Source organism: Trachurus trachurus (assembly GCF_905171665.1).
Source record: "Trachurus trachurus genome assembly, chromosome: 19".
NCBI lineage: Eukaryota > Metazoa > Chordata > Actinopteri > Carangiformes > Carangidae > Trachurus > Trachurus trachurus.
The window spans coordinates 7,549,173-7,576,345 of NC_139913.1; the positions used below are offsets into that span (position 1 = coordinate 7,549,173).

At 39.9% G+C, this 27,173-nt stretch overlaps 2 protein-coding genes across 2 annotated transcripts; one reads left to right on the plus strand and one right to left on the minus strand.

The window, feature by feature from the left end:
• Positions 1-2,163: 2,163 nt before the first annotated feature.
• qrfprb (pyroglutamylated RFamide peptide receptor b) lies at positions 2,164-7,308 on the minus strand (the record flags this gene model as incomplete). The annotated part of the gene is made up of 6 exons (XM_083994762.1): positions 2,164-2,561; positions 2,874-2,971; positions 3,273-3,508; positions 4,234-4,295; positions 5,257-5,415; positions 6,942-7,308. 6 exons carry the CDS (start codon positions 7,306-7,308, stop codon positions 2,164-2,166), a joined length of 1,320 nt encoding a protein of 439 aa, XP_083850888.1.
• A 9,294-nt stretch (positions 7,309-16,602) lies between these two features.
• On the plus strand, positions 16,603-20,315 carry tbata (thymus, brain and testes associated; the record flags this gene model as incomplete). Its single annotated transcript, XM_083994839.1, has 8 exons — positions 16,603-16,795; positions 17,787-17,957; positions 18,062-18,150; positions 18,241-18,390; positions 18,713-18,794; positions 19,463-19,625; positions 19,715-19,755; positions 20,173-20,315. The coding sequence occupies 8 exons, from the start codon at positions 16,603-16,605 to the stop codon at positions 20,262-20,264; spliced, it is 981 nt and encodes a 326-aa protein (XP_083850965.1). The 3' UTR covers positions 20,265-20,315.
• Between the last annotated feature and the right edge of the window lie 6,858 nt (positions 20,316-27,173).

Sequence of the window (27,173 nt, forward strand, 5' to 3'; positions counted from 1 at the left end):
GTTTTTAGTGCATTTTCTGCTGAGTTATTGGAATAGTGCATTAGCAGTCTTGCTAAACAACAGTTATCTGTTCCTAAATAGGCCTCAAAGCCAAGAGCCTCTGTGGGAGCCAGCTTTTATAATTCAGTGCACAGTGCACATTGGTTGCTTTTTAGCATGAATCATTTTCTTATTCAATCAGAAAACATTCTGTAAAACACCTTTGTGCAGTCTTTTTACACCCCATGGGGCCAGGGAAACATTAAAAAGAAGTGTTATGCAAGTAATTAAAGGGACAACGAGGTGTTTGTATTTGGTTATAAAACAGTCTCATATTAATGTGGATGAATCTACGTTACCCACACTTGTTAATGGGTCAATTTTCGATAAATATATTGTTTCGTCTTTATAGTTATTTTGTTATTATTATTATTAGTGGTCCGCTCGCCCAGCATTTCCTACTTCCGGTTTCGCGGACGCTGCCCGGCGGGTCATGGGAATTACGCCGCTGAATCGCCATTTATGGTCGGAACTACGACGGTATCTGATCGTCTTCGAACCTCCGACTTTCATTCATGATTTGAAAACATTCTGGGCAAATGTTCGCTTTCATCCGTCTTGCGCCGGTCCAAGAATTTCACCGTGCGCACGGAGGCTCATGGGAAATGTAGTGTGAAAACACTTTGCTTTCCAAAACTCCTCGTTATCCCTTTAAAAGTAAGAAATTCTTAAAATGATATATCTAAATCTGCCAATATCAATTATTGTTAATATAATAATTTGAATATGAATTCAACCCAATGCTGAAAATACAGAAACCAGTTGTAACAGATCTTTTTATTTCATGTAAAACTCTGAAATATCAACATTTTGACCACACTGGCATCAAAAGCCTGTTTTGCATGTGAGAAAGAACCTCTAATGCCACAAAGGACAAAACTTTTGACACGAGCCAAAAATACAGCCTACTGGTAAAACTGCATTAAAAAACGTTTTGAATGTATAACATTTAAATTATCCGTGTGCACAGAACTGTGAATAAAAGCTTACCTCTGGTTGCCAAATACATTTTTTTTTAAAAATCATGACAATCACTGAAGCTGTGCTTAGGCATCAATGTTACAAAAAATAACCCACAGCAACATTAAGCAAACACATTAAAAGTCAAACCAATTTTGTCCTTTTTTGAGTGTGTGGGTTTAACAACAGGCGCCACATTTAATGGCTCAGCTCTATCTTCAAAAAGTGCTATGACCCATCTTGTCACTGATTAAATTACTGGAAAAAAACAAGGCTATTTTAAAACGAGTCTAATAATCTTGCATCAAAAACTTTAACCAATCTGACGGCATCAGAGAGAATCTGATTAACTCTAGCATTGAAAACAACAACAACAAAAAACATTTTGCATAATGTTGAGTTAAAAGTCTAAAGAAAAAGGCCAAACATGTAACGCTACTATAAACTGTACAAAGGCTGTGTTTGCATTGCTGATCTATTTGGTTTGGCTGCATACAGTCAAAATAGCTTTTCACTTAACAACATGAAATAATAAAACTACAACTGTTTGCTGTTCACATCATGGAGGGTGCTTCACTGTCAGATTGAAGATGAAGAATTTCAAAATAAAAGTAATTTGTCACCTTTTAAAAATAAAGGTCTGCGATTAAATTAACCTGAACTGAATTGGTTTCCATGCTGAACAGATGAGCTCTTTTGCTGCTTCAAGCATGGCTGTGCAACACCTAACATCCTCACACAGTGGTGTGTTTGGGACGACACTGAGCACAGTTCCCACTGACACCATCATTAACTGCTCGCTGAGGGAGGCTGAGAAACCTGCAGGTGTCACAGACATGTCGACAGAAACGATTTCTCGATGAAGCAGTGGTGTATCAGCGTCTGACCGCAGGTCCCGACAGCTCCCTGCTCCGTCTATGCAGTGAAGCTGTTGTTGGAATTCCTTCATTCCCATGCTGTGCTCCTGAGCAGCATGAAAATACACTTTTGTGCACTGCAGGGATGTGTTATCAATCTGTTGGTTTGTTTTTTTGAACCACGACTGTGAGGCTCAAAATTTCACATCAAATGCATGTACAGCTGTTGGTGCCATGTGGCGAATGATAGACAGCAAATGGGAGGTTCAAGCTCCACACCTTGAACTTGGAGTCACCTCCTTCCTCCTCATTTGACTTGTGAGGAACTGTTCGCCGGCAGCTCTGTTTGGATGGTGGAGATTTTTTCCCCTATTATTTCCAAGGAGCTCTCTCCATGTGTAGAGCTTGAAGGGCCTTTCTCTGCTGAGCTCTGCTTCGAGCTGTTGCCTTCATCTGACTCCAGGAAAGCTTCCCTGCTTTGGGGTTTGATGTACTGCACGCTGAGTTTTGGCGCCACCACAGCGCCGCCCTGCTGGTTGTGTTTTCTGATACACTGGGAGAGGGTGGAGACGCAGCTCTTCTTGAAGTTCTCGTTCATGAAGGCATACACGATGGGGTTGTTGAAGCTGTTGAAGAACCCGATGGCCTGAACTATGGCTATGATCATGTTAAGCGTGACTCCGTCGTATTTGTTTTCCAGGTCATCTGGAGAATAGAGTAGAGTAGGTCACAATGAAATGTGTGAAAGGATCTCAGTCATCCAGGTCATTGTAGTCGTTAAGTACTGAAGTTGAAGGCAACTGGAATTCTTTAGATTTTTGAAGATGTTTTCGCCTCTCATCCAAAAGGCTTCTTCAGTTCTTCAGTGTGGAAACTCAGTTATTTAACCCTGGTTGGGGACAACGTCTTCAAGAATCTAAAGAAGTCCTGTTGCCTTCAACTCCAGCACTTAACGTCATAATAAAAGCCATGAGATACACAGATACTTTAAAATTCATTAACTCTACAAATACTTACAGTACTCAAACAGCATATGCACTGTGTGGAATGGTGCCCAACAGATGGTGAAGAGCAGAACAATGGTGATCATCATTTTGACAGCTCTTTTCTTTTTCCTGTGGAAGGTTGAAGAAAAAGGAAAGTAAACTTGATGTGTTGAGAGAGTTTCTTCTACTGCAGTCATGGTGACTTGTTGCAGCAGGATAAGAGGAGCTTCAGCCAATAACATCGATGATGGCACTCTATTTTTGAAGTATACCCGTGAGCTTTTAGCTGTAATTCTGCAGGAACATATAAGGACACTGGTAATCACACATCTGAGGGGACTGCAACCAGTTTCCCTCTTCTTTTACTTATTTTTAAAAAAATTCACACACCTAGACTCTCTGAGAGATGCACACTGGTGTCTTTACTTACCTCGAGATCTTACTGATCTCCCTGTGATTCATGGTGTTGAGGACTGACGAGTCACCCACCCTCTTACGGATCCACAACTCGATGCCAATACGCGTGTAGAGGAAAAGCATGGCTGCCAAAGGGAGCAGGAAAAGGGCCACCATGATGAAGGTGCTGTAGGCCTGCCTGTGCATCAAAGAGGACCAACTTTCCTGACAGCACACGTGGTAATGGTCATACAGGAAGTCGTACTTCACCTGAGAGCGTTGAGAAGAAAAAGCTTTCGTCCTTAAAGACCATTCAGGCCACATACAGTATAGCCACTCTGACAGGGTGGTAATTATGTGAGGCTTTGTGACACATTTGATCTGCCAGGTTATACAACACACAAAGTATTGGACTTCTCATGACTAAAGAAAAGTTATTTTGTGCCTACAAAGTACAACTCTGCAAATGCAATGTTGCATTCAGTGGTTATCAGTCCAAAAAGGATGGCACTGACTATACCAGTGTTTTCACACAATTCAAATAGATGATTGAACATTAGTGACAGCATTTTGTTCAACTGTGTTGTATACTAAATACAATTAAGATAAGTGAGGCAGGCTGCTCTATAGTTCTCAGTCACTCGGTGCAAGATTTTCTTCTTTTCACCAGGTAGCCTATAGTACGTGTTCAGTAAAGTAAAAATGATTATGTTGAACTGCCTTTGGGAGCGTCTTCTTCCATTGTGATCACTGGAAATGGCTACAAGGTATCTGGATGGGATGATTACCCTCATCACTGTTTCAGTCCTTGAATTCCACATGGTTTGAAAATACCATATAGGCTACCATTTGTTTCTTTAAGAGCTCTCAGATGCAGTCAGTTTTGGTATCACTCTTGATATTTCCAATTCTCCACTCTTCTGAGCTGAATCAGTTTTTTCTCATGATAATTTACTTTGAAAAGCACCATGAAACCATTAAAAGCACCACCTTACCTCTAACTGTTGCACAAACAGCATTGGTGACCCCACAATCACTGAGGCCATCCATACAAGGCCTGCAAGATGCACAGAGATATATATGAATACAGTTAGCAAATACAATTCTTGCTAAAACAGGACAGGCAGTTTGATAAATACAGAAGCTGTCAAGAGAAGCTACGGTGAGTCTTTGAGCTTTACAATTAAATTTCCCTCTCACAAAACTGTCAGTCATGAGTTTGTGTTCTGCACATGAACATTAACAGGATGACACAAGACAATGAAATCACAGCCAAGAGGGCTGTAGTGGATTTGTCAGAGACTGTCACTTCAAAATCCTCTGCTACTGACTTTATTTCCCTTCATACTTCTTCGTGCTTTGGAGTTTAGTCTTAAAAGGGCCGGTTGTTAACTTTCTCTGCTGCTGACCGTGAGTGTGAATTTTGCTCGTAAAACCTTTGGGCATTGTTGACTTCTTACTATAATATGCCCTCTGAGCAATGTTATGTCTTCAGGGTAGATTGGAGGCTACAGTGAGATGCCATCAGACAAGGCGGGCTGCAATAGCAGGCATGCTAACTACTTAGAAAAGACATAATAGACGAGAATGAATGAATTATTGGTGTGGCTTAAAACCTCTAGGACTCATGGTGAATAAAAGAATAAAATTTGATGCTGAACTCGTAATGTTTTATCAAGACTGATAAATAAACAGTTGCTAGTTCTAACATCAGCTGCTACTGTATGTTGGGCAAAACATGAAAATAGCACAGTTTCTATCCCATTTATGGGAAGATGACTCAGCCTGTCAGCTTTGGGCACTGAGCTGGAGTTAGAAACTTTGTGTGGTGATTTGGGGGAAAAGAAAAGGTCAGAAAAGCTTGCAGAGGATTTCACAGTGAAATCTGATGTGAAAATTGCAACTTTTTACAAATTGGTGCAACCTTTAACTTGTCCTGAGAACAAAGGTTGCCTCAATCACAGAAAACACATCTATTTCTGGAAGCATAATTAGCCATTCTGGCAAACATGGAATACCTAGCATCTTGTATGCTCTTTTGGAAGAGTACTGCCTCCTCATTTTCAAGGGGAAGACAATGCCCTGGTATCTCTCAATGGCAATGCAGGTCATTGTGAGGATGCCTGTCACTATGGCTGTGGTCTGCACAAAGGGAACCGTCTTGCAAACCAGAACCCCTGCAGGTGTAAACAGAAGGATGAAACAGTGAAGTGGTGAGTCAGAGAGCACAAAACATGCATATTTATCAAAGTTCACATCACTCCTGTTGTTTGGTCATAATACAGAAAAGGAAGGCGGCTGTTCAGCCTTCCGTGTGGTTTAATTACTGGGCTAACAACCATCTCTGATCACACTTGAACACAGCAGTCACATGTTTAATGAAGCAGAGCAGAAACCCAGGTAAAAACGTGCACTGTAGGTGAGAAAATGCCAAGTCGACCCAGATTCAAGCTGAACTAATTATGACCGTATTTTAATGGGAACACATGCCTCAAGCTGTCCTTCTATTGCTATGATACTCTGAATGTCAGCTATCAGCTATGCCTCTTTTAAGTGTCCTTATTGGTTTTAGGTGCAACCACAGTGTAATTGTGAACAAATACATATGTAATTAAAGTAAAATGAAATAATATTACTTTTGAAGAGGTGCTGATTCTGCACTTTGGTGTTTTGTTTTTGTTTTGCTTTTTATAGTAAAGTGCCTTAATGAGACATGTTTATTCACATTTGATGAGATGCAATAATGCAGAACAGTAACAATGTGCCACACTAAAGTGTAAGCACAGCAACTTAAAAGCTCAAAAATTTCAATCAACACCTCTGACTTCAGTCTTTTTGCAGGAGCAGGATTGCATTAGGTTTTAATTGCATGTGTCTTTATCATAATCCCACACTTTGCAAAGTACACAAGTGTGCAACAACTCCATTATTTAAAGCTCAGGCTACACATGTATAGACCAGCTCAGCAATGCATTTATTGATCATTGTGGGAATCTTTTCTTTTTCCTTTGATTATATCTCCTCCACTCCACACACTCCACTTCCTTTCCTCACTCTCAGTCTCAGTTTTACACTATAAACAGTTGGCAGGTTAGAGCCAGCCAGTGGCAGCTCACTTCCTTTCTTCCTGCTGTTATTCCTCTCGAATTTGTGACTCTGTTTTTCGCCCCCCCTGTGCTCCTTCTGTCATTTATTTAAGGGTACTGCCACCTGCTGCAGCTACCTGACTTCTCCATGGAAGTTCCTTCCTTTCAATCAATGCTGTGCACAGACAGACTTAATTGTTTTCATGGCTTTGTTTGTTCGGTTCGGCGTGTATTGCCTCGTTTACTGCCTGTTTATTAGGACTAGACACAGACTTCTCTGATTGTATAGCTTGCATCATTATACACCCAGATAAACATATTTATTTTGCGAGTAATGTCGATTAGGCTTCAGGTGTAGTCTATTTCTATAGGTTATTTAAGGTCCTGCTCTCATTTTCCACAAGGATATTTCTTTGCAGCTGAAGTCGCATTTCCACGTGAAAATAAGAGAGCAGGGATTTGCATGTGACTGTGTCCGCTCCTGCCTTTATTTCCCAACATGCACATCGTTATTCACGTAGAGATAATGATTAATTTACCTGAGATGCTTCAAGGATGAAGGGAATATAAGTTTGCAGGTGTAATAATTAAAATAAAATAAATAAATAAAAACTTACCCCCGAACCATTCAGAAGAGATGTTCTGCAGCAAAGTGAAAGGTATGCAGAAAAAAGTGATGAGCAGGTCGCTGACAGCCAGAGAGCAAATGAAAATATCTGTCGCCGTCTGGATCGCCCGTTTCTTCACAACTATGTAGATGACCAAACTATTTCCAGCCAGAGCAAGCACGAAAATAACCACGTACATTATCACGAAGGTGGTCTTAGCGCTGTAGGGCAACTCGGGGATGTAGACGAGCGGCTGGATGTTGTAAGTGTTGATGAACTCCTTGCGGCTCAGGTTGTAGAGCTGCAGCATCTCTTGAAGCACTTCTGGAGTTATTTTGGCGGACCCCTGCCCCGAATCTGTTGAGTCGGTTGTCATCCTGATATCCCGTCTATCCAAACTGAGACACGAACTTATTCACAGGTTGCAATAAAAGAAAAAGAAAAATCAGTTGAAGGTTCATGAAGCTGATCCTCTCTCGTTAACCCACAAGTGCGTCTGGATGCCGCTCTGCCTCCTCCATCCAATACAACCTCCTGCTGCTGCTGCTGCTGCTGCTGCTGTGTGTGTGTGTGTGTGTGTGTGTGTGTGTGTGTGTGTGTGTGTGTGTGTGTGTGTGTGTGTGTGTGTGTGTGTGTGTGTGTGTGTGTGTGTGTGTGTGTGTGTGTGTGTGTGTGTGTGTGTGTGTGTGTGTGTACCATATATGGGAAGTAATTATATGATGCCTTATGGATGGAGGGAAGCTTTAAATCTATATTTATATTCGATAGCCTAGAGGAAAGGTTTACTGCAAAGGTATATGCAATAAACCTGCGTTTTCTACTTTTCAAACACATATATGCATTGAATAAAAAGGTTTTGCTGCTCTAGCCCTTCTTGGTCTGTTGTGACTATAGTGTTCTGGCTATATGACCATAAAGTGACCTGAAACCTCCATGCTGTTTATTGATGCTCATGACACACCATTGTAAGAGATGATATCACTTCAGTCTGTATGATGTTCAGAAATGCCACCTAGAGATAACAAACTCAAATGTGTTATAAAACGGTGAGGAGCTTGGTATAGTAAATGAATTCAAATACCTTGGAGTCACTCTTGATCCCTGCTTAACATTCAAGAAACATGTGAGCATCCTCTCTAAAAAGTTTCACTTGCTGAATGTTAAGCAAATTAGAAATAACTTGACAGACACAGCAGCTCGAATGGTTTTTATTTTCAGTAATCCTCTCGAGCATAGAGTACTGTCTCATAAACCATAAATCAGCTGAGTTACTTTACAACAATGCCCTGAAAATATTTGACAAAAAGCCGTCAACATACCACACTTGTAACATTCTCCGTAAATATGACCTGTTGAGTTTCAGTCACCTAGTTGATTTTAAAGGAGCCTGTCGTACAAACCTCTGCACAATCTGTGTAATCAACCCTCAACGAAGGTCACTAGAGCAGTAGATAGAGGAGACTGTGTGCAGTCCCATATAGACGCACCACTTTTGGCCAGGCTGCTTTAACCGTCATGGGTGGTAGGTTATGGAAATGCCTGCCACTCACAGTCAGAGAGTGCCCCACTTATAGCTCATTTAAAAAGCATCTGAATATCTGGTTATTATCAAGCCAGACCTGTACACTATTAGTAACTATTAGCTGGATTTATTATTAACATAGCCAATTAGATATAATAGTAAGTCGAGGGATGTCATTATTATTAGGAGCGATTATCAGTAGCTTATTAGTTATAAAAATCAGGGCAAAGTAATTAACATCACTAGACGTAATCATTAGTAACATCTGGTATAACTAACTTGTATTATTATTATAGCTTATTAGAATGTGTACAGGAAATAGGTATTTTTGGGTGAGTGTGTGCATGGCGTGCTTCACTGTGCAGTGTAGGCATGATTATGTGCAATATGTGAAAATATTATGTAGTTTAATTATACAGGTACAATGCATATAACAACAGTGTACTTTAGAATCACATTACTGAATGTATACTGTACTTGACTGATATTGAAACATGTTTACCTAATGACTACTGCACTTTACTGTTATCCAGACTATTGCACTTTACGGTACAATGTACTGCACTGATTGCACTTTGTTATTGTTTGAACCTGAGGCATGTCCGCACTTTAAGATAAGATAAGATAAGATAAGATAATACTTTATTGTCAGATCACTCTGAAATTTGTCTTGCGTCCCATGACGTCCAAGTTTCACACAAATAATAACAAAATACAAAAACACACATTTACAAAAAGCATAAAATGTTACCCTCGACGGTCACATTTAAAGAAAAACACAAACTACCTCCTAACTCCATTCACAACATAAATTACCAGATGTATCTACTGAGCCTCAAGGCTAAAGGACGTAATTCATAATTCTCCTGTGATTGTCTTGAGAGCAACCACTTCCAACCATGACCATGATTTCCCCAAACGATCTAGTGAATAGAAGCCATCCTGAGTTCAGCCTTGGATTTAGCTATTTTCTAAAGAAGTGGTCTGAATCGTGCTGTCACATTTCAATTAGCCTACACAGTTTAAAGTGCAGAAAACTGTGTCATCTCTCTTTTGCGCAGTTTAAAAATCAGATGTATTGTCAGTCAGGAACTTAAATACATCATTTGGACACAGCAATTTTTACCCAATCATTATGTTGTATTTCCCCCAAAAGACATCATAGCAATTTTACCTTTTAAAATGATTAGTTACGACCTTCATGGTGGTGCATCATGGTGACAGTTCCTCCGCCCCATCTACCACCTCCTGTCACCGATTTTATCTGATTAAACTGCTTAATAGCATCTTCTGTCACTTCAGAGTAAACACATCACCTGTTCACGTGCCTCCACTGCTGAGGATACCTGCCCCCGCGTCGTCCTTGAACCCGCCCACATGGGCATGCCTCATTAAGCATCATGAGGACAGATAACAGTTATTTTCAGCCAGACGTATCATGTATAAAGCTTTCCAGACTTTGTTATGACCAGTCTGTCTATCTTAGTCCTCTGGATTTGTCGTCTGCTCTGACTGCCTGTCTCTTGCTGGCAAGCGTCCTTGTTGGGCGATATTTAAGTGGATCTGTTATCAAGGTCTCGTCCGAGACTGCTAAAATCCCTGAGTGCTATTCTGTCCCTGGGGTACACACTTGAATGTTGAATGCTTAAGAGTTGCTGAAGTTGTTGTAAATACAGCTAGCCAACAATTTCTTTTTCAAACAGTCTAGACCCAGCATAGCTATCAGTGAGCTCCAGAATGACAATTGATTACACAAGGTCAATAGATTACTATGGAGAGTTGTGATATAATTAAACTATTTACAGTTGTTTTGTGATTACAGCACTTATTGTAGGACTTGTCTCATTTTTTTCAAAGCTCCACACACAAGTCAAATAAGACTGAACAATCAGAGTTAAACATCGCACTGCTGTGTATTTTAACAGCAGATGTTTTTGGAACAAAATGAGAAACACATGTAGGTACCATTTCAGTTCCTCCTTTAGCACACAGCATCCCAACTTCCGTTTGCATCATCAACACCACAGGCCAGGCAGCTAGGAATACAACACCTCGCATGCTGTATCCATGTCTACACCGACCCTACCCCAGTGTCTCCACATGCTTATCCCATGGCTTGCAGAAGAGGCATAGTGTCGAGGAAAGTTGAGGGTCCCGAGCTCAGCCTTCAAATGTATGCTATGATTTTTTATATGGTTATGGTATTATGATTAAAGGAAATTATTTTTGCTAAATGTAACTAGGGGAAAGTATTATGACACCTGTTAAAAGGGGAAGTAGGATGAGTCAGACAAAGGTTAGGAACCGGTGACGTGTCTGGGAGACAGGCTGAGGCAGGTCAGGAGAGTAAAGGTGGCAGGGGTTAAGGATGGGGAAGTACACATTGACCAAATAAGGCAAGTACCGGTGCAGAATGATGGAGAAATTGTCCCATGATGCAGGAGAGAGTGTTGGCTGCTCTGGGCCTATAAAAAGGTGATCCGACTAGAAGTCGAGAAGTGTGCGGCAGGACTGGGTGCGAGAGCAAGCTAGTCAGACCCTACTCCTGCGAGGACCCCGAGAACTGGTGCATTTATAGAACTTAGCCATCAACCGAAAAGACTGCACTCAGTAATTTGGTCTCGGGTGATCCCCACACTCCCTGCTATCGGGGTTGGCTGTTCCGCTCTAAGGGGTTCTCAGCCCTAAACATCACCCCAGCAGAAAGGGTTCAGGAAATTCGTGACTGGCCAGCCGAAGCCTGTATCCTACCAAAATTGTAAATCGGGCAACTATTCATCAGAGGTAGGGTTGATCGATAGGGTAAGAATTGGTTTTAATTATTTTTTGATTTTTGTTTTATGCTCTGATGCTGCTTTGTCACTGCTAAATTCCTGCAATAAATATTCAACCTAAAAGACAAGAGAACTGTTATCCTCATCTTTTTGTCTGAGGTTTAAATTCAAATATTACTGTTATGCTGTTCATGATCGTAAGAAGCTAAGCCATAGTGTGCACAACATCTTTAAGACTCTTAAAGGTTAATCTAGTTTTGTGTCCACTTCAAAAGATAAACAGGTCCCTAGGGTTGTTTTTCCAAACCGTTAAATTAAACCTAGCCAATAACAAGTGCAAGGATCAAAGAGGAAAGCTGCCGTTAACAGGCGTGCCGGGTTACTAATTCTGGGTGGGGGGCTGCTCTATCAGAACTAGTGGCTTGGGGAAGCGGGACAGACGTCAGGACGAAGGCAGTTAGAAGCTAGGCGAGTTTCCTCATCACCAGCTTAAACATTCTTTAGAAATTCTACTCTGGTCCATGACCGTTAGAATTTAAGAACTTACCCTTTAAACGGAGAGCTGGTCTAGTATAGGCCTTTCTTTACAGGAGCCTAATACCGGGGATCTAACAATAGTTGGCGCTCATTTACCTGCCTCTGCCAAGCTGTAAAGACTAAAGAGAGATCCGGTGCAGAAGAGCTGTGGTCCATCCCGCACAACTGCATTATGTGGTGCATCAAAAACTTAATGTGATTATATGTGCTGCATCGGTGAAACCCAGGGACACTCACAATGACTCTCTCCTTCCATCCATCCATCCATTCATCAAGTATACTGCTTATTCATGATGGGGTGAAGGCGGGTTTCACCCTGGACAGGTCACCAGGCTATCACAGGGCCAAGATATATAGAGACAAACAACAGACACACATTTGGTGTCACCAATCAATCTGCTATGATTGTCTTTGGACTGTGGGTGAAACACCTGATCACAATCAAGATTGCAAACAGTTAAAAATGGTATAAACTTCTATACACTGAAACAACAATAGAGCTAAGAATGTCAGTAAGGATTATGTTGAAACTAAACACAATGCAATTTCCTGTTAATAGGGGACAAAAACATGCCATTAACTTTGATGTAAGACAACCCAGTGTATTTGTATTGACCAAAAAAAAGAATCTTTAATAGTGCCACTGGCAAATTTCAGGGCAGCAATACATATACCTGAGATTCGACTTGTATTGGAAACTTAATCTAGAAATAAATGTCAGATGGGATTGGCTGCAGCCTCCCCATGACCCTTAAAGGATAAACACTACAACTAATGGATGTATTGATGGGTGGATGGATGGAAGCTTAATCTAGTCTCCAATGTGTTTTTTTTTTTTCTTAGATTCAGTGGCTGATAAGTTCGATGTACTGGGCAGCTCAGTAAATGCAGGTAACCTGAAAGTGGCATAAACCCACATGGTTCATGCCAAAACAGCGGGGAAGGCTGATACGTGCTTTGGAGTATATAGTATAGGATGAATTTTGATAAGCTGGACTGAAAGTACAGCAAGGCAACTCCTCTATATTAAATGGAAATATTTCTTACCTGGGCTGAATATATGAATACAGAAGATGAGTGAAGTTGAGAACATATGTTCTCTTCACCGCAGCATAAGCCTGTGTCTAATTCAGGTATTTATCTGAAGGTGTCAGTGAGCTATTTGAGGTCACCTGCTAAAAATGTGTGCTGCTTTAATTACCACTATAATGCTACCTCATGCAGAAAAAGTTGTTGCTAAGCCTCATAGAATCTAAAGAAGAAGCAGATTCATCCTGCAACAACTCTTTTATGATTTGTGCTGATTCCAGGCCGACATGTGCAATATGCTTTATTCCTCACAGGAATCCATGAGCTAAATATACACTTGGACTCAAGGAACTGATTTTGGTGGTCAAAGATCAAAGGTCAACCTCAATTTAAATCCTATTATTTGGCTGCACATTTAAATATTTTTTCGTTTTGGTTGGGGTGTTTACCAGGCAATAACCTGGAGGAGATGCCTGCATGGTTACAAATTGAACACCTCTCCTGTCAGCGCACCTCTCTACCAGCACTCATTAATAGCCTATTAAGAAGCCCTTGTATAAAGATAACCCGATAATTTATAATTCTTTAAAGATATAGAAGCAGGTAATAACAACTCTGAAAAGTTTATTTGGATTCTCCTATTTGCTGTAATGCATTTAAACCTGCACTGGATGATGTAGTTTTCCACAAAATGGAGAGAGAAGGGTATTATCACTTTGAGGGTCATTTGGCCTCCTTTCAACAGTTACAGCTGGCAGTTACAGCGGGCATTCCAGCTTCCCATTTTTTCCGTTTGCTACAGTTGAGACATTTTGTGAAAACTCGTGTTCCACAATATGAATGTAAACCACGTAGCATTAGATCGTTTTTTTTTTTTTCTTCAAATCAAACCTATGGAATCATACAGAATGTGAATAAAAAATACATTGTCGGATCCATTTAAAGAGGCTTGGGGGAGAGAATTGTATAGGGACATCTCAAATGAGATGTGGGAGAATTGTATTAAGAACATCCATGATAGCTCAATCAATGCAAGATATACTTTGATACATTTCAAGGTAGTACTGTACTTAGACTACACTATTCTCCCTCCAGATTGCAGAAAATATTTCTGGATGTGTCATCCCAATGTATTAAGTGTCGAAGTGAAGAAGGAACACTATCCCACTTATTCTTGTCATGTCATAAGCTACAATCATTCTTAGGGCTCCTTGTTTGAGTTTTTCACTAAGGCCTTTAATCAACCCAGACCCATTCACCGTGTTGTTCGGAGTGGCCAGTCCAGCTAAGACTAATTCCCTTTCAACATTGTTAGCCAGAAAGCTAATTTTACAATCTTGGAAATCTGAAAGGTCTCCTACATTTGAAATGTGGTTGAGAAAGCTGGGAAGTGTATTACGCTTGGAGAAAATCGGGTACATTATGTCTGCTAACGAGGAAATCTTTTTTAAAATCTGGCAACCTTTTCTCGATTTAATGTCTAAAAACTGAACTAGTGCTTGTCGCTGTGCCATTATCTTTGTCCTATGTCCTGTCCGTCGCATGTCAAAAACCCCTGTCAAAAAACCTGTACTGTATTGTACCTGTGTACAATAACAATAATGACCAAAGTTTTTTACAAAAGCATTTAGGACTCTGGGTGAGATGAAACATAGACTACCTGTAGATCCCATAAGTAAGCAGGAGGATTGCTTCTGTTTATAACTGTTGTACTGCAGCAGACACATGATGTTCAAAGTGTTCAGCCACTGACGTCAGTGACCTTAGAGCTTATCAATGCAAAAATGGAACTATGAGGTAATCTGAGAACAAAATTGAGACCAGATAAGAACAGAAGAGAACATCAGCAAATTAGATGTTTTGCACGTTTTATGTAGTGTATATATAGTTTATCTGGACTTTATTTACCTAAATGGCAAAAAGTGCTCAGAATTGAAATCCAGCCTGTTACTATCACGTTTAGAGAACGTAATACTTTCAGATATCTGGAATGTAAAATGAGAATGAAATGAAACGAAACAAAAATAACGACAAGGCGCCCCACAGCTTAGTTAGCAGACGCTCTACCAAGGCGAACCCTTTCAAGTGAGGCCAGGGAGGAAAAACAACAATCTTCTGTAGCACACTTCACCAACCTTCAGATTCAATTGAAGAAATAAACAAACAGAATTTGAATTATTTAGTCCTGTCAAGCCCAGTCTGTCTTCTCAGAAAAGACAAAAACGCAGGAGATCATCTATTAAGAACATATCACAGCAACAAACGGTGTTTTCCAGGGCCTGAGCAAAAACACAGCAAGCAGTGAACACTACACATGTCCACAATGAGGACCTTACTGCCTGCTGAGCAATTTAGATTGTGATTGAAGAAAGCATTGTGGAGATGTGACCCACTTTTGTAATGCTTAACGTTTTCTGCCAACTCTTTTGCAGCCAAATAGTCTGCAAAAATGTACGTGATGTGTGTCACACTCAGAACTGCAGGAAAATCAAAAGACTGCACTTGGGTTTCGATTGCTTCACAATGCTGGAAAACTGTGATTGATATATATTTTAGAGGGTATTGGTTAGCTTTATGTATATTATATGGGTTACCTGTGATTCTTGAGTATATATCATCCAATATTTCCTGTATCACTATAATTTGTTTTGAGAGCAAGCCTTTCATGGGTTTGTAATTTTTCTAACAGGGCCTTGGCTTTCTTATTCTGAAGTAGCAGATTTGTTTGGCCTTTCATTAAATTCAAACAGTAAGTGGATAACTCAATGATGCTGCAGGAGTAGTTTGAGAAATTGTATTTATTTATTTTGTCTAAGCTGCTGGATTTCAAGTTAAAACTTCACCTTCAATCACAAATTGATTTTTTAATGCAGCGTGACAGAGCAGCCAGAGATCACACAGGTTACTTACAGTAGTTTTGATCCATTCTGGTCTGACAAATGCTGCATTTGCCATGGCTACCTTATTTACAAAAGTCAATTTTCTGACCTCAACCTTTTCAGAAACCTCCAAGTTCATGGTTTGTCAATGTTTTCAGAGAAAGATGGTTTGTTATATTGTAAGTCATGTACTGTTACAAACAAGTTTCATAAACTAATATATTTGATCAGCTAGTTATTATTGTCTATGGCGCTATTATGATTTCACCACTTATTAATCACATATAGAACAGAAAAGATAAAATGTAATATTAATTTGTTTAGAAAAGGCCAGAACAGCATTCACATCCACCTACATGTTCTTATGCCACAGTTAACCCATATCTAATGTGATTCATGGTCATGAATTTAATTGTTGATATTCGTTTTACACTTTCAAACAGTTATTTAATTAAACACCATAAAATAGTTCAATCTCACCTGCTTTGCATATGAAAAGCCCATGTGAATGAACTGGTTGAATGTCAGTCACTCTGGCACACATATGCCTTTGTTTTTTGTTTAGTGGAGGTTTCTTAGCAACACAAGCAACACAAGCAACACAGCGCATTGAGTACCGAGGGTTTTTGAGCAGCAGGCTGTTTTCTGAGGTAAAGTGGTTCTTCAGAATTATATTTCTTTATATGAGTCATCTTTCTTGTAGATTTTTTGCTAGCAGAACTCTAAACATATATTCTGGTCAAATTTGAAATTCAAATGTAACTTTTGATTCATGGGGTAAATCAAGCTTGAGTGTGTCTGTTTTGTCTCTGGTTAGATTTGAGTTAGGGACATGATTTTGAGCATCACAAATAAGCTTTACTGTTTGTTTGTTTTTCCCTTTTCATTCCTTTAAATTTAGACGAAACCTCCAGCTTTCAATCTAAGATATGTCGGTAATGCAAGGTCCAAACTCCCGAGGAGCGAACAGGGAGAGGAGTCACAGTCAAACTACTCAGGTGCCATTCACCCCTGAATTTACAAAGATGTTGCCAAAGAGCAGTCCGCGCTTTGGTTCTTTGAGTCATCACTCATTCTTCTCCCGGCACAACCCTCACCCACACAGGGTGAGGCATATTCAAGGTGAGCAGACAGTGATAAGCTCCTTGGCAGCAGAAGAAATCCATACACTCTGCGATACTCTTTTGATGTATTATGTGGTTAAAAGAGGATGCACACTCTTACTTAAAAAAAAAAAGAATTGCATATTGCCATTAACCCAAAATACTTAGACTAAAAAGTTGAGCAGGTGACAACATTTGATACAAAAACTGTGGAATCAAAGTCATCAACGTATTTCATGTCATTTTCTGGTTGCCATACATGCCTGTCCTCAATTTCATAGCAATCCATCTTGTGTATGTCATTTCATATTACAGAGGCAACCTCCTATTGGTGACACTAGTTACAAGATCACCAAAATTGTTATGATACATCGGTAATTCATCCTCTGGGTCCACAATTGTCTGTGCAAAATATAATCATAATCTATAATCCATAAATCTATACAGCCATTTAACCTGTCAGTCATAAAAGCTGTCAATACATAAGCTACAATCAGTAGAAACTGATGAATCCAGTGTTAGCGACTAGCTTGTGAGGAGAGCTAAAATGCTAATATCTCTCTTTGTATATGAATGTTAATAACGATTGTCACTAACAATGTGTTTATGCAGTCAATAATTCTCAGTGTACGTACTGTACTCAGAGAGACATTTATTGAATTCATTACAGTAGGTTAAAATCTCAAAGGGGGCCATTATTGGGGTCTTTATTTTAAAGTTCAAGTAGCCAATGCAGCCCTTCTGGACATTAGTTATGGATTACCTGCCAATGAAATATTTCATAAGTGGCTGCATGGGCACCTGGAATAGTAATTTGGCACATGAAAGAGACAACTGTGTTATTGGTAGAAAAGTAGGTTACATCCCTGATGTTCCATTGAAAATGTCCCCTTTAGTCTCAGCAGGGATTTCACTGGCTTTACTTCTTCAGGGCATTCGTTTGATTGTCTCACACATCTGAAGGACTTCACTCAACGTTTGAATGAACCGTGTATGCCATGTTTCCACAGGACTCAATGGTAGACCCGTTTGCATGGTGAGAGATGATTGGTTTGTCACTTCATCATTATTCCCTCATCCTCTTCTCAAAAGCCACGGCCTCAGGAAAGCAGCTGGCTCGTCATTCGCTTTCCCACTTTCCCCGATTCCTAATGGAGTCAGTGGTAACAAAAACAAATCAGGTGTGTTTACTTGGACGCACGGTCCTCATTATTTTTCTTAAGCTCTTCTTTCAAGAAATCCGTTTCAGCTCCAGAATAATGAGAGTGATTTTTCCCATTAGCAGCGCTGTTTTCAGAGGCCTGGAGGGATGAACTGAAAGAGCTCGCTGCAAAAATCAGTTTGTCTTCTCAAACACCAAAGGACAAAAAAGAGGTAGATGATTTGCTGTAATTATATCTCCAATTACATATTTTCACAATCATTTTCTCAAAGGAAGACTGCCATGTTGACACTATCTTCCAGGACCAACCTGAGGAAGAACCTATCCGTCGGAAGACTCAATATTCAGCCGAAACCGGGAGGATCATCCCTCCATCCTCCAAGTCTTACCAGCACAGATCCCATTCCCTGCGCCTCCTTTATCCTCAGCCCTTCCATGATCAAGAACTCATGGTGAAATACTCCTCCAGTAGACTTAAGCTCCTTCACAGTTTGAAAGGAAATGTCACTTTGCCACTTTAGGGAATGAAATGAGCCACAACCATGTAATATTGCATTTCAGAGATTAAGGGTTTGCGGCATATCTAAAGGAGATTTTTTACCTTTTTCTCCAGAGCACACAGCTTTGGCCCAAGGTACAGTAACACTGCATTTGCTGTGTTGCTGAAAAATAGCCCCCAGCTCAGTTCTGTCACCATGGCATCTTGAAAAATTAATGAATTGTACAAAAATGAATTCATGTGATTTGCAAGCTAATGTTGTGCTCTTGTGTTAGGTGTTGGAGCTTCTTTGTCAGATCCTGCAGACTGATTCCCTGTCCGCTGTCCAGCAGTGGCTTCTGCTCGCAGGACAAAGAGGTGAAACGCTACGGTGCTACATGCTAATTTGTACAAGGAAATCATTTTAATTCAGTGGATTATTCTTGTTATTATGTAGAGTTACAGTAATGATCTCTTTAGAAAGTCACATGAAAATTTGCAGGTGTGTATCACATGTATGTGTTCAGAATAGCCTTTGTTATGTCACCAAGAGGGATACATAACTGCATGCTGTGTAGTCTGGAACGTACCAGTGGAAGAAATAGAAAAAAAGATCTTATACATTAATTACAGTCATTTAATTAAGGAAACGTCTGAAGAATATAGTATTTAATTAAATTTACATTTAAATCCTACGGCGACTGCTTATAGAACTGATCATTATCTGCTGATCAATTTTATTTTTGCTTGGCAGTGAAGTGACAAATTAATTAATACGACCATCAGTTGGACTGTTGAAAACTGGTTTTAAAATATTCAGTTTGCTGTTCCTATCATATTCCATTACACAAGTCATTAATTTGCTGCTTTATTATTTGGAGTTCCCATTTTAGATTTTAGATAGGTTTAATTACTTTATAAATTGCTTTTTAATTACATCATTTAGAAGGGGTATTCGACTTAACCACAGCAAGCGAGTAATTGCTGTGGTGGAAAACAGCATTGCCGCTAATGACAGGGTGTTACGTAATGTGGTGTTCCCTCAGAGAAAGACCTGGTGATGGGGATGATCAAACAAGCTCTAGACAGCATCGACCTCTCAGGTCACCATCAGAAGCTCCAGCAGCTCCAGGCTTTTCATCCTGGTGCAACTCCATCAGTGCACGGCCTGTCATTCAACGAGGATGGGAGAAAACTGTGGACAACATGGTCAGGGGGCATATCACTTTCTTTCTTTTTTAAATCTCCCTTTAATCTCCTTCCTTTGTTGTATTTAACATTTTTATTCACCTCCATAGCTCATACAGAATGAACCGAACTTTCAGCGATGACAAACCAGGTAATTACTGTAAATAGTGTACTATACCTCTGCCCTTCTCTGTGTCAAAGTTTGTTGCCTGGCAGCAAGGCTGTGGATTCATAAGCTATTTAAAACTGTCACTTCAAGTAAAACAGAAGATTAAAGATGCATTGTTTTTTTGTCTAGAATTGGCACAAAACTCAGCTTTGCAATGACTGTTTTTGTTAAATGAAAGCAGAATATTACAGACCTTACCTCTGTTGTGTTCATGAAACGGACCATCTGTCTTACTTTCTGTTAGCTAGTTGCTGCCAAGTTAACAAGGTTCAAGAAGCAACCACTAGATAGATAAGAGGCCTTTTAAATGATGTGTTTTGATATTGAGCTTTTACTCTGTGTAGCACAGATTGCAAATGATGCTCTTTGTATGAGTCTGATTTCAGTGTTGTTTTGCAGAGAGGATTGGAGGTGCGGAGGTCCTTGAAGTCCACGCAGGAGCTGCGACTCATCCTCAAGATCATCCACTTCAGCACACAGACAGTGTATAAATGTGTTAGATTTTCATCACGGTGGCATGGTTTCTTAATTATGAGAAACTATTGATTCCCTTGTGTATTGCTCCCAGATTATCTCAGGTATCCTTTAGTGTTTTTGCTTTGTAGATTATTCTTAGAAATACAAGCCAAGTTAATAAAAGGCGCTCCGAGTAGTTTTCATTTGCACTTCATTTATACAATATACTATAGGTGTGATAGTGTTAAATGATGCTTGTATGCTGTTACATAATGTAACATCATGGCATAGATGTACATTGAACTGAAGGGTCATGTTTTGAAACCAAGTATGGTTTTCTTGATTGTGGAAAAATAAAACCTGGATATACAGTAAATATGTTTCAGTGTTTATGTGGGTGTAAACACAACATAAAACAAAAATTGCAATAATTTTGATTCATGTCGTACATTTTTCTTGTACCATGTTGGCATGTTCTTGCATTATTTTTTCCATTTAAATATTTTTTAAAGCTATTACATGGACAAACTTAGGACACAATACAATACAAGACAAGGAAAACTTACACAAACAAGACGTTTGACAATTATTTTCTAAAATGTATAGCATACCCTTTGCCCCATATGCTTCCAATTTTTTCCCCCACTCGTGAAATTGGGTTGGAAATAAAATGAATGACGAATGGAGGGTGAAACAGCAGGAACATAATGTATTTGCCATGCTTAGTGACTGAGTGGCATGACTAGGGCTATTGTCAGTGACCCTTCCTAACCGCAGATTCAGATTTATGTGCAGTTAGGAAGGGTCACTGACAACATTAGCTTTTTTCCTTTGAAAAGAGTCACTGACACCAGTGCCTATATGAATATACTTACATTTCCATTGTAGGGTCATGAGAGACACTAGACTGGCTGGTGAAATGGATTGTTCAAGCTTCATAAATAATGCATGGGCCATATTGACACCATTATGTATGAATAAGATGATATTTCTTCTCTTGCTTGCTCTTATATCAGGTACTGTGTAAGAGGATCAGTGGGTTTGGCAAATTCAAGATGAGACTGACCAAATTACAGAGAAACTGACAGAATGAAAAGAAAATGTCATCGTATCAGATACAATTTACAAAAGACACTCACACTGTTATGTCAGTGCATGAGCGCTTTATATAAACAATGTAAATGCCATGCATCATCACACCAAACTATCCTGATAAGAAACAGTGTCTTGAGGAAATAATGAATGTTGTGACATGACTGAGATGAGATTTTCATCCTTGATGTAAAGGCCTAACTATACCACTGTCTTTAGTAACAACAGCTGGAAGATAAATGTAATGGAGTAAGATGTACTGTAGTTCCCCCTGGAAACTTAACTATAGTAAAATTGTTGAGAGAAGCCATTGCAGTATAGAGTGTGAATGAAATATTCCTTTTTTTCTTTTGCGGAAAGGTGTACTAATAATCTGATGGTTTTGTTTACTGTAAGTATAGGTGGCACACAGCAAATAACATCTTTGGACAAAAAAAAGTGAAAGATATTAAAAAATCCCACACAGAAAAATGACAAGTCCCCAGAGTCAAAAAATTTACATATAAAGTAAGTCTAATAATATACTTTATATACAGCAATTTTATTCAGATACTAACAGGACCTAATCTAAATGAATTCCGAGATATTTGCTTGTTACTGTTTTGCTTAAAGGTATAATGTGTAGGAATTCCCCCCATCTAGCGGTGCGGTTGCATATCGGAACGTATTCTTGATGTTGCATTCACGTGAAATCGGGCAGACGTCAGACAGACAACCGCTGCATGTAACAGGATAAACAAGCGTCTATGTAAACAAGTGGTCCGCCAGCACGAGGCAAAACAATACAGGCGTGACAATTTTTTTATCATGGTGATGTCGCATTGTTTACCTGACCCACGTTTTACCGTCTTTCTCTTGTCGAGTAAAATGACATCCAGTTGATTTGCCGACAGCCGTCTGCCTGACTGCACCTGAATGCAACATCAGTGCCTCCGTCTTTCCTCACACTACACAGTGGTGACAGTTTTAACAGGCGCTACCTGGAAAACTTTCTCCCCGAGCCGACAGCTCCAGTGAGTTTCTGGTTACAGTAGCCTACCTACGGTCACGCTGCCACTCAACGTAAAAAAAAAACGGTCGTTGCGTCGCCCACGTATTTGTAACGACATGTAACAACTCATTCTAAGGTACGAGAAAGCTTTCATTTGTATGCGGGTGTGATTCGACTATAGTGAAATAACGTATTTATGAAAGCAATATTTGATTTTTGGTAATAAAAAGCCAAATAAGTTACATAGCCTACTGGGGCAGCAGGTTGTAGGCTAAATAATAAAATCGTTTCCACAATATGTAGGAATTATGTAATAATGTCAAAAATAAGAGGAATCAAAAGCAACTGGACTTGGTTATTTGTCTAGGAAGACGTTTTTCTCATCCAAGAGGCTTCATCAGTTCATGTACAGTAAGCATCAGACCAGGCTGGGACTGGCTGGGACAGTTGCTTTTGATTTAAATTTCTTTGGGGATACCGATGACCTGGACAAATGAGAATATTCACAGCCTTACTGTTGCTGTTGTTCAGCTACCACATTCTGGCATGAAAGGTTACATAATATTGTGTAACCTTTTGTGGTCCCAGCAGGAATGAAAAAGTCATGAAAAAGCACTTCTGGCTGTTGTAACCTACAGTAATAGACCTGATGGACTGTCAGCCATAGTATAAAAGGCAGCATGGCCATGAATAAATATGCTGTTGAATTGAAAAACAGAAGTCTAAACATTCTTCACATTCTTCACATTCCTGGTGTCAATCTCGCTGAATGGGGTCTACTTAAAGACCCATAAGGAATGTGCAGTACATCATGAGCGTGGGCCTCCAGCGTGGAAAACATTTCTCAGCAGGCAATAGAGAGGTGAGATGGAGAGAGGTCGTCAGAGCAACCAGTGTGAGTGTGGCACTGCTGCTTCCTGATGCCACCTGTGGTACCAGCTGTGGCATCGGAAATAACTGGAGCACATATACACCTCCATTAGTGCAAGTACAGGTCAGCAAAGGGGCGGTCTGGTTGGAAATAATTGCGAAGCGTGTTGCTGTCAGTGAATTAGGTGATGATCTAGAATAGATATTACGAATTTCACACATACCTTTCTCAAGTAATGATGGCACACTTGTATGAACATATTTCATTTAATGAACTTTGACAATGCAGAAAGTGAGGTGGTAAAAACTAAAGATAAATGCTGCATGTGGGATGATGTTTATTGCTTTATCTTATGCTATATGCTAAAGAGCGAGTTCAATTCTCCAGTGAGAATGATTTACTTTAAGTGAGAAAGTTGGTGTTTTTTGAAGCAGTTTGTGGCAGACTTTAAAAAAAATATTTAAACATTTTAAAGCAGCTCCTCTGCTAGAGCAGGGCAGCTGCAGCAGTGTGATTGCACGCATGAAGACAGTTTGAGAGGGGATAGCAGAGCAGCATGTGTTTGGTTTCTGGCGATGACCCGAGACAGTCACACTCTGGCCAAATCCAAGGATCACTCAGAATTCAGATGCTTCAGGAAACACTTCTCATCACACTGTGTGGAAAAGGTCTGAGTGCAGTGCATAGATGGGATCCAAAATGTTGCCATGCACGAATCATTTAGACCCAAATCCACTTCCATACTCAAAATATCCCAGCAGAGTTTTACCTTAGAAACACTCAGCTGCAATAAAGACAGAGTAATACTAGAGAAATCAGGCTGAGTCCCACGTATGCATCAATTCGAAAATGATAACAATCATACCTAGCTGAAATTACCCATAATTCAGTAATGTGAATGTCGAAGACAGTGCGAGGACCTACATAAATGCAGAGAGAGATCAGTGGCAGTGAGTTGCTGGTACAAACTTTCCCATATAAGACCATTTGTCTCCACAGAAACCAAACTAGGAGTGTGAAGATAAAATGCCCATCGCATTTTGATGACAACATTTAGGGGGGAAATGAGTCTTATCTGAGCTACTTGATAACAGGTGCCCTTTTGTGGCTTTCACATTTGCTCTGAAACTGCCACAAAGAGCTGAGACACTGTAACCTTACAATGTCAAAGATCTGCCTCTCCATTGGTTTGAAGGATAAAAAGATTCAACTAAATAAAATAGAATTGGATTTACAACATAAAAACCTGCAAGCAGCACATGAACAGATGTAAATCCGTCTGAAATACACTGACAGCCTGTTATGCAGCTGTATTATCACTTCAGGATGCTGTGTCCCATGTTGTTTCTGGGTTGTGATCCATCCATTTCTGTAAATGTAAGATCTAATGAAGACCTTGATGGAACTTCTTAAGATTCTGCACAGACATTCACTAGGAGTCATGGATAAACTGATTTGATCCCGGAGGGTCACAATTAAGGTCACAGAGATCTGAAAAATGCACAATATTTGCACATTTAATCAGGTGGTAGCCTGGATCCAATGGCAGGCCAGGGCAAGAACTGAGGCAAATACTTTATTCATCCCCTGGAGGGAAATTCAAATTGTCCAGCAGCTTACATAACCTAAAATGATATGATACAAATACCAAGTAAACGTGTATAGCCTAACAAATGGCATTGTGCATTTTGATGGCAGTAGGAATGAAGGATTTCCTGAATCTTTCTGTTCTGCAGGTCAGGGAGATGAGCTTATTACTGCGGCTGCTCCTCTGACCTGTGAGAGTCTTGTATAGAGGGTGTGCCGGGTCACCCAGGATGGCCATCAGCTTACACCATCTTCTACTTAACCACAGCCTCCACCAGCTCTGCTCCCCCTCACATCACAGAGCTAGATTTCTTGATGAGCTTGTTGAGTCTGTTCATCATCATCATAACCTTTATTTAACCAGGTTTGTCCCATTGAGATCCAAGATCTCTTTTGCAAGAGAGATCTGGCCAAGAATGGCAGCAAATTTTCAGTTCAGTTTCAACACATTGTCACATTAATCATAGTCATAAAAAAACTAACAGAAAAACAAATAGAATACAAAAAACAACAGAATTTACAAGATTAGTAAAAAACAAAACAAAAAAACATTTATACTCAAATAAAACATGTGCACTCCTGAAGCCTGGATGTAATGGGATATCATGGACTTGAATACATTCAGACATACCAGACTTTGGAGTTTGAGCTCTGACTGCAAAATGTGCATGTACATTTCTGTTCTGAAATGTTCCTGTCCCTGAGCCTGATGTTGTTACCTCAGCAGACGATGGCAAAGAATGCAACACTTGCAATGATGGACTGAAAGAACAGGCACAGTATTACATCACAGATGTCAAAGGGCTGAGTCTTCTCAAAAATGAGAGCCTGCTTTGTGTGTTTTTGTACACAGCACTTGTGTGTACAGACCAATGTCATCAAGGTGTGCCCCAAGGTACTTGTATGACTGAACCCACTCAATGCCAAGCCCATCCACAGTCATGGGCCGCAAGGATCTCTTGGACCTGCCAAAGTCAATAATCCTTTCTTTGGTATTAAGCAACAAGTTGTTCTTGTTGCTTAATACAGAGGAAAGAAAACCAACCATTGTGATTGTTTAGGTTGGAGGTAGAGAGACAACTGGTTCACCCGCTATCCATATGAACATGCGTAATTTAGAAGGGGAAAAAAAGCGTAATGGCTGTTGTGATATGGCGCAATAAATAGCTTAACCCTATTCACTGAGAGCAGTAAATAACTCAAAACATACTTAATCACACAAATCGTGACAAAGATCTTTTATAAATAATAAGCACACATTGGTTTTACCTTCATTCATTCACTTTGTCCTTGGACACACAATATAGTAGCACTCCTGAAGCCTTTCAACCTTTTTACTATCAGTAATGTTGTGTTTCCATTCTTGGTTGTTTTAAAAATGTGTTCTTTGTGTGTGGGTGTGTGTAACTCATCATAATTGACAAGGGAGTCATTAAGCTAAAGATGAATGCACTGTATTGTAGCATGCACATAAATAAACAGCACACAAAAGCAAAAACAGCAAAAGCTTTGTATCTTGCATGAAATAAACTGAAGGCGAACTGTAGCCTGGCTCGTAGTTTTTATCCTCGTCCTTGTACATGTGTACATATAAGTCCGTATGCACATGGGTGCATTATTGAACAGCCAAGGCCCCGAGGGCAATAGAGCTGACTTTGAAGTACCTAACATTTCTTGTTGGGGAGTCAGGCAGTCACAAAGACACACACACTGACCGTACTGTGTCACATGTCCAATTATGTGCAACATGTGCTAGAGCATTTGTTCATTTTCCAAAGAAAGACTTGCCAAGAAGAAACACTGAGAGTCAGCTATTACCCCAAACTCTATGCGCTGTACAAAACAAGGGCCGCCTTTCCCAAATTTGTTTAAAAAATACAGCTTTTAGCGCTAAGAGCTTCTTCCGCTCTAAAGAACGCTGTGAAAGAAGGACGTGTTTCCCAGAGTCGCTCTTAGCTTAAGAAGATATTCCACTAAAAAGGAAATGTAAGATCGAGCTGACCCACCCCTCAGAGTCTTCTTAGCCACCAGCGCTCACTTATTCAGCCACGTAAGGCAAATCAATATCACGCTAAGCAAGACATTAAAACAGTGTGCATCGTATATAGACTATGTTTAAAACATATTAAGTTATGTGCTGATAACGGTTTAGTCGGCGGAACTGTACCTCGGTGGCTCAGTGTATTCTTTCCTTTGTTTCCTGCTGTCGTTTTACACCATTTTTAACTGCACAAATTTAAATGAGGATTTTTCTTCAGAGGTTGTTACAGGTAAAATGAAGATTGATTATTTACATAGTTGGTTCAGGATTAAAATACATGTGCTGCTGCACAGACCCAATTAAACTCTGAGGTCAGCATTGGCCATTTGATTGTCCCCAGAATGGATTCATTTAATTTAATT